This window comes from Melitaea cinxia, chromosome 23, assembly GCF_905220565.1.
Source record: "Melitaea cinxia chromosome 23, ilMelCinx1.1, whole genome shotgun sequence".
Taxonomy (NCBI): domain Eukaryota; kingdom Metazoa; phylum Arthropoda; class Insecta; order Lepidoptera; family Nymphalidae; genus Melitaea; species Melitaea cinxia.
In genome coordinates this window covers 9,065,401-9,081,148 of record NC_059416.1, presented here as the reverse complement: position 1 = coordinate 9,081,148, position 15,748 = coordinate 9,065,401, and the positions used below count along the sequence as shown (strand labels likewise).

Here is a 15,748-nt window from a genome sequence, read left to right as displayed (position 1 = left end):
AAAAATGTTAAAATTGTTAGTATTATAAAGATAAGCTTAGTATAGGACTGTCATGTGCATACGAGTATACATGTACATACAAGTATGTATAAAAAGACCCTAAATAAAGACAAAAAAGTAAACTAATAAAATATTAGTGATTGCTCGCAAATAAATAAAAACTGTCTTCAATTTACATCGACAAGTAATACAACGTAGGTCGAAAAAAGTCAATTACTTAAAATGTATTATTAGCATTTGCGTGTTATTATAATAACTAGCAATTAATTTTCCAGAAATACATTCCTTTTGTAAAGGTTTTGAAATGGTATAAGTGGATATTGTTATATCAATTTTCAATTGTCAAATTAGACTAACAGTCACTAGAGTCCACTAGAGTCGCATTGCTTTATGACTTTTCTTAGTTATGGCTTATAACAGACGATCATCCGAAAACAATAATATCGAATTATAAAATCATTATAGCTTAAAAAAAATGATAGTGAAATTTAAAACAGGCACTTAATATTCAAATTAATACTATTTAATGATATAATATTTACCGGTAGATTCACAGGATATACTTTAATTTTATGAAAATAAAAAGAAGACTTGTAGCAGAAAAACAACATTTATTAAATCGTAATATAAGAAAATAAATATAAATTTATTACACCGCCAACCCACAATGGTGCAGCGTGGTGGATTAAGCTCTAATCCTTCATCTAATGTAGAAAGACGCTTATGCAAAGCTGTGGGATCTTAGAAGCTGAATGGCGTTAAAATTAATTACTAACAAAAATGCATAAATATTTTTAAAAATAACATTACTGTCCAACTTAACCTATCAGTTGTTTATTGATCACTTTTCTTTTCTAAATATTGCCTCCCGTAAAATTTTCGGGTTCGTAATCAAAGTCTAAGGTTTTAGTTCTTATAATTTCTCTATAGATAAATGAAGATTTTCTTGGAGTTCTTGTTCGATTTGGATCAGCGAAATCCACTTCGTATAAACCAAACTTCTCACTGAAATAAAAAAATAAACACTACCTATACGTTGTTATAATAATATGTAATTTTTCTTTCGGTGGGTAGACACCAAAGTGTATAGACTTATTTTTATGTGCTCTTAGTTATTTTTCTTTAATCATCATTACAGCCTAAACAGTCCACTGCTGGACATAGGCCTCCACAAGTTCACGCCAAAAACAACGTGAACTCATGTGTTTTGCCCATAGTCACCACGCTGGGTAGGCGGGTTGGTGACCGAGGCTTTTCTTTAATACTGTTTTAAATATATATGTGCAAAATTTAAGTTAACATAGTGTAAGTTGACTATCTCCACACACTTTCCCACAAAATTTGAAACTTAAACCTTCAAGATGAACAGTTCAGTTGAGCATCTTCAGAAAACTATGGAAGAACTCTGCAAGTATTAATAACAGGATGGACGAATTTGATAAGAACCTTAATTTACCGAGTACTGCAACTAACACTGTTAAACTTACTGTAAAGGGAGAAAGAATGTCTTCGACTGAACTAACCTATATCCACTTAACCATTCAAAGTTATCCATCAAACTCCAATAGGTGTATAACTTTACATTGCTTCCAGCTTCTATTGCGTCTAAAACGGCATCGAGGTAGTTTCTTAAGTACCGAATCCTGTCATCGTCTACGAGACCACCAAATGTCGACCAGCCATTCTCTGTGATATAAATTGGTGGATTGTCATACCGCTTACTTATTTCCAGAAGTATTTTCGTTAAGCCACATGGTACTTCCTAAAATATATATATTTATTAAAATATCACAGGTACTTATGATGTCTTTGCTTTTATTTAGAATATATATATAAAATAACTTGAATACAAGTATTAATTTTCAAACCTTCAACCAAACCGAAGCTCCTTGCGGCCACGAATCGTCTGTGGTAAAACCAGCCCCCAGGTCATCTAAATAAGAAGGCACAGCGTACATTCCTTCCAACGAAGCATTTCTGTACACCAGTGTTGTTGTATAAGCATTGAGACCAAAAAAATCCGAACTACCCTTAATAAATTCTATTTCTGATTTCGACAACTTTGGTAAACGAGATCGCTTAAAACCTTGTTCAGCGCTTTTAGCATATACTTTTCTTTTCAGCTCGTAGGGATAGTCACCTTCTTTACTAAAAATTGGATGTGCGTACTGGCCCCACTGAAAGCGTTAGTTGAACGTAAAAGACAGAATCAATAATATTAATATTAATATTCTAGTAACCAAAATACAACCGACTTTATTCCATACAGATATATTATAAAATCGATACATATATAAAAAAATTAACTTTAGTTACAACGATATCAGGCCACATTTGACACGTTTATAGTGTCAAAGTTCGTACTGAATATTCTAAGATTTTTTTTAAATTGCACTAAATGCCATTACAGATATAAAAAGCGGACCTATCAAGTTTAAATCACTAAAAGGCAAAAACACTAACTTGTTATTCAAAATGAGTGATCTTTCGTGCTTTCCGCCGTTACGAATGTTATAATATCAGGAAGGACAGGGAATGGTTATCCATTAATAATAAATAATTGGGAAAATCAATTGTGTTATTTTCTACAGATTTCAATGTAAATGTTACAATTGAAACGATTATTCATGAATGTAAATGTTACGTACTTTGCAAACATTTCAGAACTTCACGAGCGATCACTATATCATAATATCAGGATCATTATATATATATAATAAAAAATATTATTGTCGGCATATATTTGCACTTTTGAGACTATGACGGAGCAATAATTATATCAAAATAAAACGGTAAGGTATTTGTTTTCTGTTGTTTTAGGAGCATAGATAAATTATAAATTTGGATTTCGAGTTCAAATCTCACTATAATCGACATTTTGCATCTTCTGTCATGAAAAAACTCAGAGTAGTGTTGTACATTAACTATTAACATTAATATTAGTGATGCCTATAACATGATAGCTATGTACCAAAAAAAAAAACTTACATCAAATTGTATCGTGTCTAACGTAGCCTTTTTATCATCAATAGAATCAGTAGCTGGTTCGTACCAGTACCCATTTATTGAAATCCCGATTAATCCATTCTGCTTTTTTCTATATTTTTCATCATACAGTCTATAAGCTTTAGCGTGAGCCAGCAAAAGATTCTTCGAACAAAGATATTCACCAATACCTGTCATATTGAGTAGTGGAGCTAACATAGATGAGCCGTAGCCTCCAACACAAATCTGTTGTGGTTCATTTATAGTTATCCAACATTTAACACGATCACCGAAGTTATCAAACAAAACTTCAGCGTAATCGGTGAAATAGTCAATTATTATTGGATTTACCCAACCTCCTAATTTTTGAAGATTATGCGGCAAATCCCAGTGATATATTGTTAGAAGAGGTGATATACCGTTTGCAAGCATTTCGTCAATTAAATTGTTATAATAATTTATACCAGCTTGATTTATTTCATTAGAAAAACCAGATGGAAGAATCCTAGGCCAGGATATTGAGAATCGGTAGAAGTCTAAACCCAATTCTTTCATCATTTCTACATCACGTTTGTAAAGATGGTAAGAATCAGCGGCAACGTCACCGGAGCTTCCGTCAAGGACCGGTGATGGGTCCATATGTGTGGCAACATCCCATATAGAGATACCCTTTCCTGCAATAATTAACAAGTAAGTGCTTAATTATATTAACATGATGTTGAAGTGAAGACGGTACAGACATACTATATGGTCATCTACGATAGCATTAGTTAAAAGAAAATTTTATTAATTTAAAATGCAGCGGTGTATATTTTTTTCGATTCACTTCGTTTTCAGCGTATAAAGAATAACATCGGGGAAAAATCTAATAATGGAAGCAGTTCTGGAAAATGTGTATTCTACACTCAGTAGTTTGTGAAGCGAAGTTAATTATGTTGGCAGCTTGTCGGGGGTAGCACACAGCTGAAAATATTTTGCTAAAATCTAAGGCGGAACGACTGACAAAGTACTTTAAAATTGCAGAAGATCACAGCCAGATAATACTGCTGCCAAGTATTGTGTTTTTGTGACGAGTAACACAGCCAAAGCACCTGGGGTCATCAGTCAATCAGTTAAACTGTACGCTTTTTCACTATCCTATTAATATAACAGAATCTCAAAATCATACTTAGGGTATTCCTAGTTAACACGATGAACTCAAGTAAATATTTACAAGGTGCAGGGTATTTATAAGTTATTTCTGTTGTGAATAGGGCTTGGGGTGACGCGAATCCCCGAACAACGTCAAGCTACGCGGAGGATTGATAAGAGTAACAGAGCGTGGCATTAAGTTATATTAGTAGTTATTTAGTATTATAGTATTTAGGCTGTAAAAAAGTACTTAGAACAGCTAGATTCCAACATTGACACCAACATTCTTTAGAAACAAGCAATTATTCATACAACCATCATACTCAGTAAAATGCTTGGAGATACTGTTTTCGTACACAACAGACAAGACCCACTTTCACAAAACACACAACTATCATTACACAGAGAGACGCAACAATTATCAGGCACACAGCAGTTAGCAGACACACCACACTCTCTCAACACAATGCACGAACCTAACGACGAGGAAGAGGTAGAGGAAGGAGAAGAAGAGGCACGCAATGTGCGCAAAATAGTATGTGTAAAATAGTATGTATTATTTAGTGACGTCAGAGGTAATGTGTATCGTTACCAAGCCCTGGTTGTGGACGGTACAGTACTCACAGCTCTTGTGTTACAGGCAACTAGCATTTTAGCCTTTTAAGTGTTTAATTACTTACCATCTTTATTCCAACCACCTTCTATTTGATAGGCAGATGAAGATGTACCGAACAAAAAATCCTCAGGAAATTTTCTCGAGGCCCTCTGTGAATTTGCACTATTTTGATGTATATTTGCTAAAACGAGTATGCTGAAAAATTCCAAATAAGTTCAGTACTAAAAGTAATAAACAAATATATATGGTCACTTAAACAACAACTTCTATGAGTGTATTCAAATAAAGCTATAATTACTTTTTTTATTTTAAAAATTTTTGAAATTAAATATTCATACATATATTCATCATAAAATAAATAAAATAAAATAAAATAAAAATACATTTGTCAGTTGATAGACCCAACGCAAATAAAATTTATAAAGAAATAAAATTTATAAAAGTTAGTAAATTTAATAAGATTTTTTCTCACCCAAACAAAATGACGCGTAACATTTCTTAGACGATTACCGGTACACTAGTTACTAATAACAAGAGATCTAAGTGACACTATATAATTAGAGATAAAATTTTGATATGAAATCCATAAAATTTAAATTTTACATGCCAATTGACGAAATGCATATGTATGTATTTGGTCGTAGATGTATAGGAATGACGCCGCGTTGGCGCAACGGTTACAGCCATGGATTGTATCAGTTGCGCTGGTTGCGGGTTCGATCCCCGCACATGACAAACATTTGTATTGGCCATACAGGCGTTTGCCGTGGTCTGGGTGTTTGTGCAGTCCTTGTGGGTCTCCCCACCGTGCCTCGGACAGCACGTTAAGCCGTCGGTCCCGGTTGTTATCATGTACACCTGATAGCGATCGTTACTCATAGTAGGGAATATATCCGCCAACCCGCATTGGATCCCGCGTGGTGGATTAAGCTCTGATCCTTCTCCTACATGGGGAAAGAGGCCTATGCCCAGTAGTGGGATATTACAGACTGAAACGTATAGGAATAGTATAGGTTTGTTAGAGTATTGTATGGTTACGGCAGTAAAGACCCTTTTTTCCCGTGGGTGTCGTAAGAGGCGACAAGGGATAACACAGCTCCACTACCACCTTGGAACTTAAAAAGCTGACCGATGATGGGATAACCATCCAACTGCTAGCTTTGAAATTCACAGGCCAAAGACGGGCAGCAGCGTCTCCGGTGCGACAAAGCCAGCTCTGCGGTCATCAACGCCCAGCGTGGTGACTATGGACACACATGAATTCACGCCATTTTTGGCGAGAACTTGTGGAGGCCTATGTCCAGCTATGATAGGCTAAAGTGATGAAGAGTAATAGATGTGTGTGTCTATTGAAATATTGTTATAGCCTCTATCGAAAAGTAAAGTTATAATTTTGTATAGGAAATAGTTTCACTAAGCGACATATAACGCGAAAACGTGTACGGTTTTGTAATTATTATTATATTTTTATTATGACTCTATATATTCTCTAAAGAAACTTCTATGTACGTAAATGTAACATACACACATATAAAAGTAATTAAATTAAAGTTGTTTTCATTATCATTATTCTAGTTTAAGTTATTCAAGTCATCGTATGATTAAATTTTGACTGCAATGACATAAATTTTGATAAAATAATTTCTGTTACATGTTCATTTATCTTCAAATAGAAATTAAATTGGTAAAAAACAGGCACAACGACCATATCCATAATTATATATATAATAAATAAAATGGGAGTGTCAGTTTGTAGTATTAAAATATCCGCTTTTTACTATATGCATAGGTATGATGTTTAAATTTTTTTGTCTCTCTGTCTGTTTCTTTGTTCCGGTTAATTTCTGAAACGGCTGGACCGATTTTGACTTGACTTTCACTGGCAGATAGCTGATGTAATAAGGAATAACTTAGGCTACTTTTATTTTAGAAATTTATTTATTTTATAACTCTGCGATCTGAACAATAACTTTTTTGTTCAATTCTACGGAGATGAAGTCGTGGGCACAGCTTGCGGTACAGCGGTGCGGTACTGTGCGGTGCGGTGCGGTGCGGTGCGGTGCGGTGCGGTGCGGTGCGGTGCGGTGCGGTGCGGTGCGGTGCGGTGCCGTGCGGTGCAGTGCAGTACAATGCGGTGCGGCGCTGCTGCTGCTTCTTCTTCTTCTTCTTCTATTGTTACAACGCAAACATATATTTACCAACAAAAAAAAAATGAAATCTAGCCGAAAACTGCATTTAGCAATATTTGACATCTTGAGCACTGATGTCCCGAAATACCTGTTCGACAAGTTAACATGGGCTCAAAATATTCAAAGAAATAATTGTTTGCTGGCAAACGAAAAAAAAAAACGACTTCATCGACAAGTTATACAATGTAGGTAGATGAAAAAATAGTCAAGTAAAGCATTATCAAAGATTACTCCAAAAGTTGTAATCAAATCTCGATGAAATTTAAATGTGACCACATGATAAACACCGGCTTTTGATTAACCCTTGACTACCTACCTGGAGTCTCCCAGACTCTATGAAGGTTATTTTTGTTTATAATTTTGCATATAGGCATCTTTGTCCTTCGTGCGTCTGTGTACCTTTTTTCTGCTACCCGCAGTACCACACCTGCGTTCATTGGGGTTATATGCGCGCGTGCTGCCTTTTGGTGAGTAAAAATATTTTTGACGGAGTCTGAGAGACTCCTGGTAGGTAGTTACGTAACTTTTTAATGTAGTGATTTCTTTTTTGTTTTAGTTGAAAATGGCAACTAGCGATAAAATTTTTCAGCGTTTGTTGGAGGAAGAGCTTTTTTCAAATGAAGATGATGTTTTGGAGAGTAATTTCAGTGATGTAGAAGTGGATATCGACGAAAGTCCTGTACTGCACTGTGATGCTGAATCAAATTCAGAAATAGAAGGCGATAAGGAAGCAGATCTAGTAGAAAATTCTTAACAACATTGCCAATTTTATATTTTTCGTTGGATGATGACATTCCCTTGTTTAGATTACGATCAAGATTTCGGAAGAAGAATTATTTCGGCAAAGATCGTTTTCGCTAGTCATCGACACCCACTTCTAGTCGGGCCAGAACATTCCAACATAACGCCGTGCAGGAAAAAGAGGGCGTAAAACAAGGAAAACCCAAATATTTATGTTTCAGGTGCAAAAATCCTATTTGTCTGGAGTGTTATCACATGGTATGTTTATGCTGTCGTGAAAAATCATAACCGCCAAACATCATCTTCAACCTTTGCAATTTTATCAAAATGTTGCGATTTTGAAGAAAATTTGTTTTTCGCTAAGTTTGTTTATTATAGGGTAAAACCGGGATAGATGCCTCACTTTTTGAAATAGCCACCTAATTTTAAAAATATGATTTTACTACGAATAATTTTTAATAATATAGCTAGCTCAATCCTTTATGTTGAATCATGACTATTTTTTTTCAACCTAGCCAATGCAGATTATATATAGCTTTTCGTGAACCCTTTTTTTTGAGGATAGATGCCTACCTATATGTATAGTTGCCCCACCTTGAAAATAGTGAGTAGGATAGATGCCCTTTAAGCCGTGTAAACGAAAAAACAAACCAAATGTTAGGTAATTCTACTCCTAAAACATCGATTGTCTCCAAAAAACATGGCCCATAGTAATGAAAAAAAATTTGTGTTTTTTTTATATCTTTTAATTGTTATTAGAATATAATTTTTATATCACACAGATTACTATACCTAAATAAATTTTTAGAGCTTTTGTTTAACTAAAATATAAATTCTTAAGTTACAATATGATATATATATATATATTAATTTAATTAAATTTTACAAGCATTTATTCAACAAAAGTATAAATTCTTAATTGTTGGTCTAAAATATTCATATCAAGTGTCAACATGCACATTGCACAATCATACTTTCTTATCGAAAGCTGACTGTAGGTTTTCTATGGTCCAAGAACATACTCGAGCTCGCATTCCTTCCTTTCTTTTATATTTTCGTGGCATAGTTCTGCTAGAATCAGTAAAACATCCAAACATAAATATACTTAATACATAATGAAAAATATAACAGACACAAAAAAAATTATACATATAAACCTACTCTGTATATGGTGAATGAAGGGATAGATGCCCCTAAGGGCCTCAAAAAATCAGGGCAACTATCCTTTGTGATTGGGATAGATGCCCATGTATTTTTTAAATAAATTATAAACAAAATAGCATCTATTTACAACTATATGCAGACTCAATGACCCAGTATATAGACGTGATAAAAAATATAACGGAATTTATTACCATTTATAAAATTATACAACCTTAAATACTAACCTTTAAAACTTTGACGTGTTTGTAAATTTCGCCACGGAGAAAATTACACACACGAACCAAACGCGTCCTTGCCACACGAATATCTGTGGATATCTGAGGTACTGGGTGACTTCGACTCCTACTTATGCGATTAATTTTTATTTGTGAGTTCGGGATGTTAGGTTTTTAGAACACGAGGCACCTATCCCACTGGGGCATCTCTCCCGGTTTTACCATACTATGGAAAATTTATGATTAAATTTATTTATTTTTTAAATTTTAGTATTTGATCTCAATACAATAAATATGTTGTCTTTTAGTTTTTTTGGAAGTCAAGAAAGAAACTAAGTTTTAAGAATAATAAAAGCAAATGTTCCAAAGTTTTATAACTTAATTATAAATAAACACATATAAAAATAACGTTTTCGATTTTAATTTCTGACCTGGAGTCATGGTTTTTTTTAAGTACTTCAAAATGCAGGAGGTCTGAGACACTCCTAGTAGGTAGTTATGTGACTGAAAAGAGAGGTAGGTAGTTAAGGGTTAAATTAAAAATCATCAAAATCGGTACACCCAGTAAAAAGTTATGCGGATTTTCAAAGGTTTATCTCGATTTCTCTGGGATCCCGTCATCAGATCCTAATTTCCTTATCATGGTACCACACCTGGGATATCTCCTTTCCAACAAAAAAAGAATTATCAAAATCGGTTCATAAACGACGAAGTTATCCCCGAACATACATTAAAATAATATATATACGGTCGAATTGTGTAACCTCGTCCTTTTTTTGAATTCGGTTAACAATAAAAAAAAATCACATCAATTTCAGTAATAACTATAAGATTTGTCCCGTACGTCGATAAATAAGTTTCACTACAATAAATAATTTTTATAAGCTGGACATGATCGTACAAACTCAATTAGTTTTTTGTCGTCCATTTTCGATTTCGATAAATGCAGTTACTTCCCTACCGGTCGGTCGGTTGGGTAGAGAAAGATATATATATATACTAGCTGTGCCCGCGGCTTCGCCCGCGTTGAAATCAGTTTGTCACAAAGTTGTCCCGGCTAACTTCCAGTGAAACTCTCATCAAAATCGGCTTTGCCGTTCCGTAAACCTTCCTCTTGAAGCCCTCTCTCCATTTGTGAAACCGCATGAAAATCCGTTAAGTAGATTTTGAGGGAACCGGTCACATACGCTTTTGGGAACTTTGTTTTATAATACACTAACTGTTGCCCGCGACTACGTCCGCGTGGTTATGAAGATATGCATTACTATTAAGATGCTTAACGCAAATTATTTTTTTATTTCAGTCACTTGAAATGCTTATCACTCTGAGTAACTTTTTCAAAGGCACAATTTAGTATAATTTAATAGTTATTTTTATAAAACCTCTCTATACACCACATTTTTAGTTTTATTTTCAGGCTGCAGTATGAATAACCTATCAGGCGAACTTGTTGCTACTGTATATGTTTCATACAAACTATCAACCCCAATTAAACCCCCTTAGCGATGGAATATCGCAAAATCCGTTCTTAGCGGACGTCTACTAACTATAATCTACGTCCCTGCCAAATTTCATCTTTGTCCATCTTGGATGGATGGACCATCCAGCGGTTTTTGAGTTCTCGTGATGTCAATCAGTGACCTTTCTCTTTTATATATATAGATTACGATGTATTATTTTGACACTTCCTCGCCATCTATAGAGCATACATTTTAAATTTCAAGTCACTTACCTTAATAACATATGACTTTCATATAAACTTCCAACCCCCGTGTTATCCCCTTATGGATCGAGTTTCGTAAAATCCGTTTTCAGCGGATGTTTACGCCCTATAAGGAACCTATCTGCAAAATTTCAAGTTTGTAGCTGTTATAGTTTCAGAGATTTCGTGATGAGTGAGTCAACCTACCATACTCCATTTTAACCGCAAAAGGGAGTTGATTTCTAAAGATACATTATTTGAACACCTTCTCAACATCTATAGAGCATACATTTTAAATTTCAAGTCTCTTACTTCAAAAACATAGGACTTTCATACAAACTTCCAACCCCCGTTTTATCACCTTAGGGGTCGAGTTTCATAAAATTCGTTCTTAGCAAATGTATATGTCCTATAAGGAACCTACTTGCCAATTTTCAAATTTGTAGCTGTTATAGTTTCGGAGATTTCGTGATGAGTAAGTCAACCTACCATCCCCCGTTTTAACCCCAAAAGGGAGTTGATTTCTAAAGATACATTATTTGAAAACCTTCTCACTATCTATAGAGCATACATTTTAAATTTCAAGTCTCTTCCTCCAAAAACATAGGACTTTCATACAAACTTCCAACCCCCGTTTTATCCCCTTAGGGGTAGAGTTTCATAAAATTCGTTCTTAACAAATGTATACGCCCTATAAGAAACGTACCTGCCAAATTTCAAGTTTGTAGGTATTATAGTTTCGGAGATTTTGTGATGAGTGAATCAACCTACCATCCCCCGTTTTAACCCCAAAAGGGAGTTGATTTCTAAATATACATTATTTGGACACCTTCTCACCATCTACAGAGCATACATTTTAAATTTCAAGTCTCTTACTTCAAAAACATAGGACTTTCATAAAAACTTCCAAACCCCGTTTTACCCCCTTAGGGGTCGAGTTTTGTAAAACCCGTTCTTAGCGAATGTCTACGCCCTATAAGAATCCTATCTGCCAAATTTCAAGTTTGTAGGTGTTATAGTTTCGGAGATTTCGTGATGAGTGAGTAAACCTACCCTCCCCCGTTTTAACCCCAAAAGGGATTTGATTTCCAAAAGATTCATTATTTGAACACCTTCTCATCATCTATAAGGTATACATTTTAAATTTCAAGTCTCTTACTTCAAAAACATGGGACTTTCATACAAACTTCCAACCCCCTTTTTACCCCCTTAAGGGTCGAATTTTGTAAAATTCGTTCTTAGCGGATGTCTACGCCCTATAAGGAGCCTTTCTGCCAAATTTCAAGTTTGTAGGTGTTATAGTTTCGGAGATTTCGTGATGAGTGAGTAAACCTACCATCCCCCGTTTTAACCCCAAACGGGATTTGATTTCCAAAAGATTCATTATTTGAACACCTTCTTATCATCTATAAGGTATACATTTTAAATTTCAAGTCTCTTACTTCAAAAACATGGGACTTTCATACAAACTTCCAACCCCCTTTTTACCCCCTTAAGGGTCGAATTTTGTAAAATTCGTTCTTAGCGGATATCTACGCCCTATAAGGGGCCTTTCTGCCAAATTTCAAGTTTGTAACTATTATAGTTTCGGAGATTTCGTGATCAGTGAGCCGACCTACTATCCCCCGTTTTAACCCAAAAAGGGGTTGATTTCTAAAGATACATTATTTGGACACCTTTTCACCATCTATCTATAGAGCTTACATTTTAAATTTCAAGTCTCTTACTTCAAAAACATGGGACTCTCATACAAACTTCCAACCCCCATTTTACCCCCTTAGGGGTTGAGTTTCGTAAAATCCGTTCTTAGCGGATGTCTACGTCCTATAAGGAGCCTACTTGCCAAATTTCAAGTTTGTAGGTGTTATAGTTTCGGAGATTTCGTGATGAATGACCTTTCGCGTTTATATATATATTATAATAATATATATATATATATATATATATATATATATATATATATATATATACGGTCGAATTAAGTAACTTCCTCCTTTTTTGAAGTCGGTTAAAAAGTAATAATAATATTATAATAATTAAACGAAAATAAAATGCAGCATTTCATCAAGAAATAGTGATGTGGACTTTTTACTGTTAATGTAATATGATAATGTTCGCATGAAATGCAACCAATATGATATATATTTGACGAATGTATGGTTGTGAAATTGTTATATATGAAAAGCTACACATATGCATATCACACTGATAGTTTTTGCAATAGCTATTTATGAGGAAGTTTTAAGAGTATAATTTGCTTAGGATTTTTTGGGTTAAGTAGTCGATAACTGTTAAAGATGTCGGAGTAATTTAAGCCAGCAGCATTGCAAGCGCGCCCTCGACCACAACCTTGGGTTTATGGTCAGCATCGCATTACCCTGGAGTGAATGGGGAGTTCTGACCACCTTACTCGGAACAGGAACACAAGACTACTCGAGAGCAGTTTATTTAGCAGTGACCTTCTGTTACCCTGATGTGCTTCCCCGGTTGGATTGCTCCAAATTTTAAGCAAGAAACTGCTGTGGTCTACCTCAATTACCTATCTATTAATATATTATATTACTTATGTATCAATAACATTGGAAAAGAAAGAAAATAAAACACAATACATGCAATAGAAACATATAACATCACAAAAAATAACCATACATACATTATGTGTGCTTATTTAATATTTGTAAGAAATTGTACAAACTTTCTTTTCACCAAATATACGGTCTAAATAAATATATTCTTAAATCTAGAAGGATGTACCAAGGGAATAAAATTAACTTTTGCTTGACTTGCCCGTTGGGGCAGTGTGAAGCGACCATGCTTTCTGCTCCAGGGATTGTGGGTTCGATTCCCCCCGTGAGTCTTGGTGGCTATATATACGGCTTATTTATATATTTTGGTATTATTTGTATGTATTCCCGAAGTTGCTGTCAGGGGTTCCATAAAGGGGTTGAAATCTGTTTTTAAGCAGTCGACTTATAGGAAAATCGCAAAAAAGTAAGGTGGTAAGTATTTCGTATGAATAAAAGAAACTAAAGATAAGGTTCTTTAAGTGATTTTCAGTAAAAAGCTTTCTTTATGTATTTGTAGAATTAGTAATGTGTTGATTCTATTTTTTTTTCTAATTTTTGTTTTTAAAAATAATAAAACTTTAGTAGAATATTTATATATTTAATCATTTAATTAACAATATACAAGACAAATATAACGTGATAACGAAACAGTAGGTACCGAGCTGATTTTACATTTCTTTATAGGACAAGGCGATGAAACCTACCACACGCAAATACATTTTATAGCAATAAAATTCTACTACTAGGTACTAGGTAGTAGACTACCTGACAATATTTTATTTTCTTCTACCCAATACTTTATTTTTTTTTAAATCGCATTACATTCTTTTGTTAGGCATTGGACTCCACCAATCATTTTTAAGACTTCGGGCGTTCAAGAGTAAATAATTTTTGAATATTCCTCTATTACTTTCAGCTTTAACTTTTATCTTATTATTTTTAGTTCCTATTTCTTTTGCAAAATGCTCAAAATCAACGATTTTAGTGAGGGTATTCTCTGATCTTGTATCATAGCTTAGTGAAAACGTGCTTACGGTTATACTACGTTTTTCACTAATTTCAGATGAAGACCTTATCTTCGCATTTACTGATTCATCTGATTCTGACGAAACAATAGTCTGTGTTGTATTAAAAATTATTTCTTGTTTTTGTTCAGTGTTACATAAATTACTATGTTTCGAATCTTTCGCTTCAAGATCTTTAAAGTAAATTATATTACTTAAAAAACTGGTAACTTATTATAAACCTGTATAATAAATACCTAATAATTTTATATACTCAAGACATTCCAAAAGAATTTTGAATAATATAGATTATAATAATTGTGGGTATTTTAAGCGCAGAATATTTTAAGTTAAAGTTTCTTCTTACTTTTTACTTCATTAATCATTGATTTTTCATAAAAGTAACCTGCACTTAAGGAATTATCTTCTGTTCGAAGCGAAAAATCTTTTTTGTTAGCCTGAAAATATGCACATAGATGTGATAATTGTCTTAAAATATACATTTTTTTGGGTTATTGTTTTCATCTTTTCTATAACATTTATATAAATAAATAAATAATATATAGTTTTTCGGTCTAGAGAATTCATTCACGCTTATGTTGATTTGTTCGATCTCTCGAATAAAGGATTAATATTATATCGCTTGATACTTACGAGAAATCCCTGTAAGTTATTTTTTCTTTCATTGTCGTCTTCTTTTAATGGAATGGCTAAATCACACTCTGCTTTCTTTTTTAAATAATCTTTACAAAATTTCACTTTAAATCTATACAATAAATAAGCAAATATTCCATAATTTCTTTGAATACCTTTACCTCTTCTATTAATACCATTTTGATTACCAAAGTCAGACTTAATCTTTTTCATATGACGACTCAATTTTATTTTTGTTTGATATTTTCGTATTTTATATTTCTTTTTGGAGTCAGACATTCCATTAATATAACTAGAATAACACTTAAGAAATCTTTTTATGCCTTGGTAACTTTTTTCCATTGTATATTTATGTTTCGTCAAATGTTTAATTTTTTTATTTGCTTTATCAGTGTCACAATTATTGGTAATATTTTTACAATTTATTTGTAAATTTCTGGAAATATCATCTTTGTTTACATCTATGCAAGTTTTACTTTGAGAGGTCATTGTATTACAGGCATTTTTGATGGTATGGGATTTATTTTTTTCGATTTGATGGTTAAATGTTGCTTTTTGTTTCTTTCTTCTCATTCTTTTATTTTTAATTCTTCTTCTTCTTTTCAAAATCGTAACAATGCCAATTTTGTAACTAGCGCTACGTTTTTTTCTATTTTTTGATATATTTTTATAAGAATTCAATATAAGCTTATAATTTTGCGGAAATTGTAGACACCGATATATAATATTAGTCATATTATATTCATTAAAATGATTTCGGACATTTGACTTGTTTTTAAA

The 15,748-nt window shown here is 33.5% G+C and overlaps 2 protein-coding genes across 2 annotated transcripts; both read right to left on the bottom strand.

Moving 5' to 3' along the window:
* Nucleotides 1-687: 687 nt before the first annotated feature.
* On the bottom strand, nucleotides 688-7,295 carry LOC123665114 (myrosinase 1-like). The gene is made up of 6 exons (XM_045599459.1): nucleotides 7,238-7,295; nucleotides 4,797-4,913; nucleotides 2,989-3,659; nucleotides 1,869-2,177; nucleotides 1,524-1,762; nucleotides 688-1,005 (listed from the first exon to the last, which is right to left on the bottom strand). Exons 1-6 carry the CDS (start codon nucleotides 7,293-7,295, stop codon nucleotides 855-857), a joined length of 1,545 nt encoding a protein of 514 aa, XP_045455415.1. The 3' UTR covers nucleotides 688-854.
* A 6,833-nt stretch (nucleotides 7,296-14,128) lies between these two features.
* LOC123665113 (inactive protein tyrosine kinase pTKL-like) lies at nucleotides 14,129-15,746 on the bottom strand. The gene is made up of 3 exons (XM_045599458.1): nucleotides 14,969-15,746; nucleotides 14,682-14,772; nucleotides 14,129-14,508 (listed from the first exon to the last, which is right to left on the bottom strand). Exons 1-3 carry the CDS (start codon nucleotides 15,701-15,703, stop codon nucleotides 14,129-14,131), a joined length of 1,206 nt encoding a protein of 401 aa, XP_045455414.1. The 5' UTR covers nucleotides 15,704-15,746.
* Between the last annotated feature and the right edge of the window lie 2 nt (nucleotides 15,747-15,748).

Coding starts and splice junctions, on each gene's coding strand:
- LOC123665113 (XM_045599458.1), bottom strand. CDS start 15,703: ATGACTAATATTATATATCGGTGTCTACAATTTCCGCAAAATTATAAG. Junction 14,773..14,968: donor ATAACTTACAGGGATTTCTC/GTAAGTATCAAG, acceptor GCATATTTTCAG/GCTAACAAAAAAGATTTTTC. Junction 14,509..14,681: donor AATGATTAATGAAGTAAAAA/GTAAGAAGAAAC, acceptor TTTACTTTAAAG/ATCTTGAAGCGAAAGATTCG.
- LOC123665114 (XM_045599459.1), bottom strand. CDS start 7,295: ATGCCTATATGCAAAATTATAAACAAAAATAACCTTCATAGAGTCTGG. Junction 3,660..4,796: donor AGGTGGTTGGAATAAAGATG/GTAAGTAATTAA, acceptor TAATTATTGCAG/GAAAGGGTATCTCTATATGG. Junction 1,006..1,523: donor GAATGGTTAAGTGGATATAG/GTTAGTTCAGTC, acceptor TTTTTATTTCAG/TGAGAAGTTTGGTTTATACG.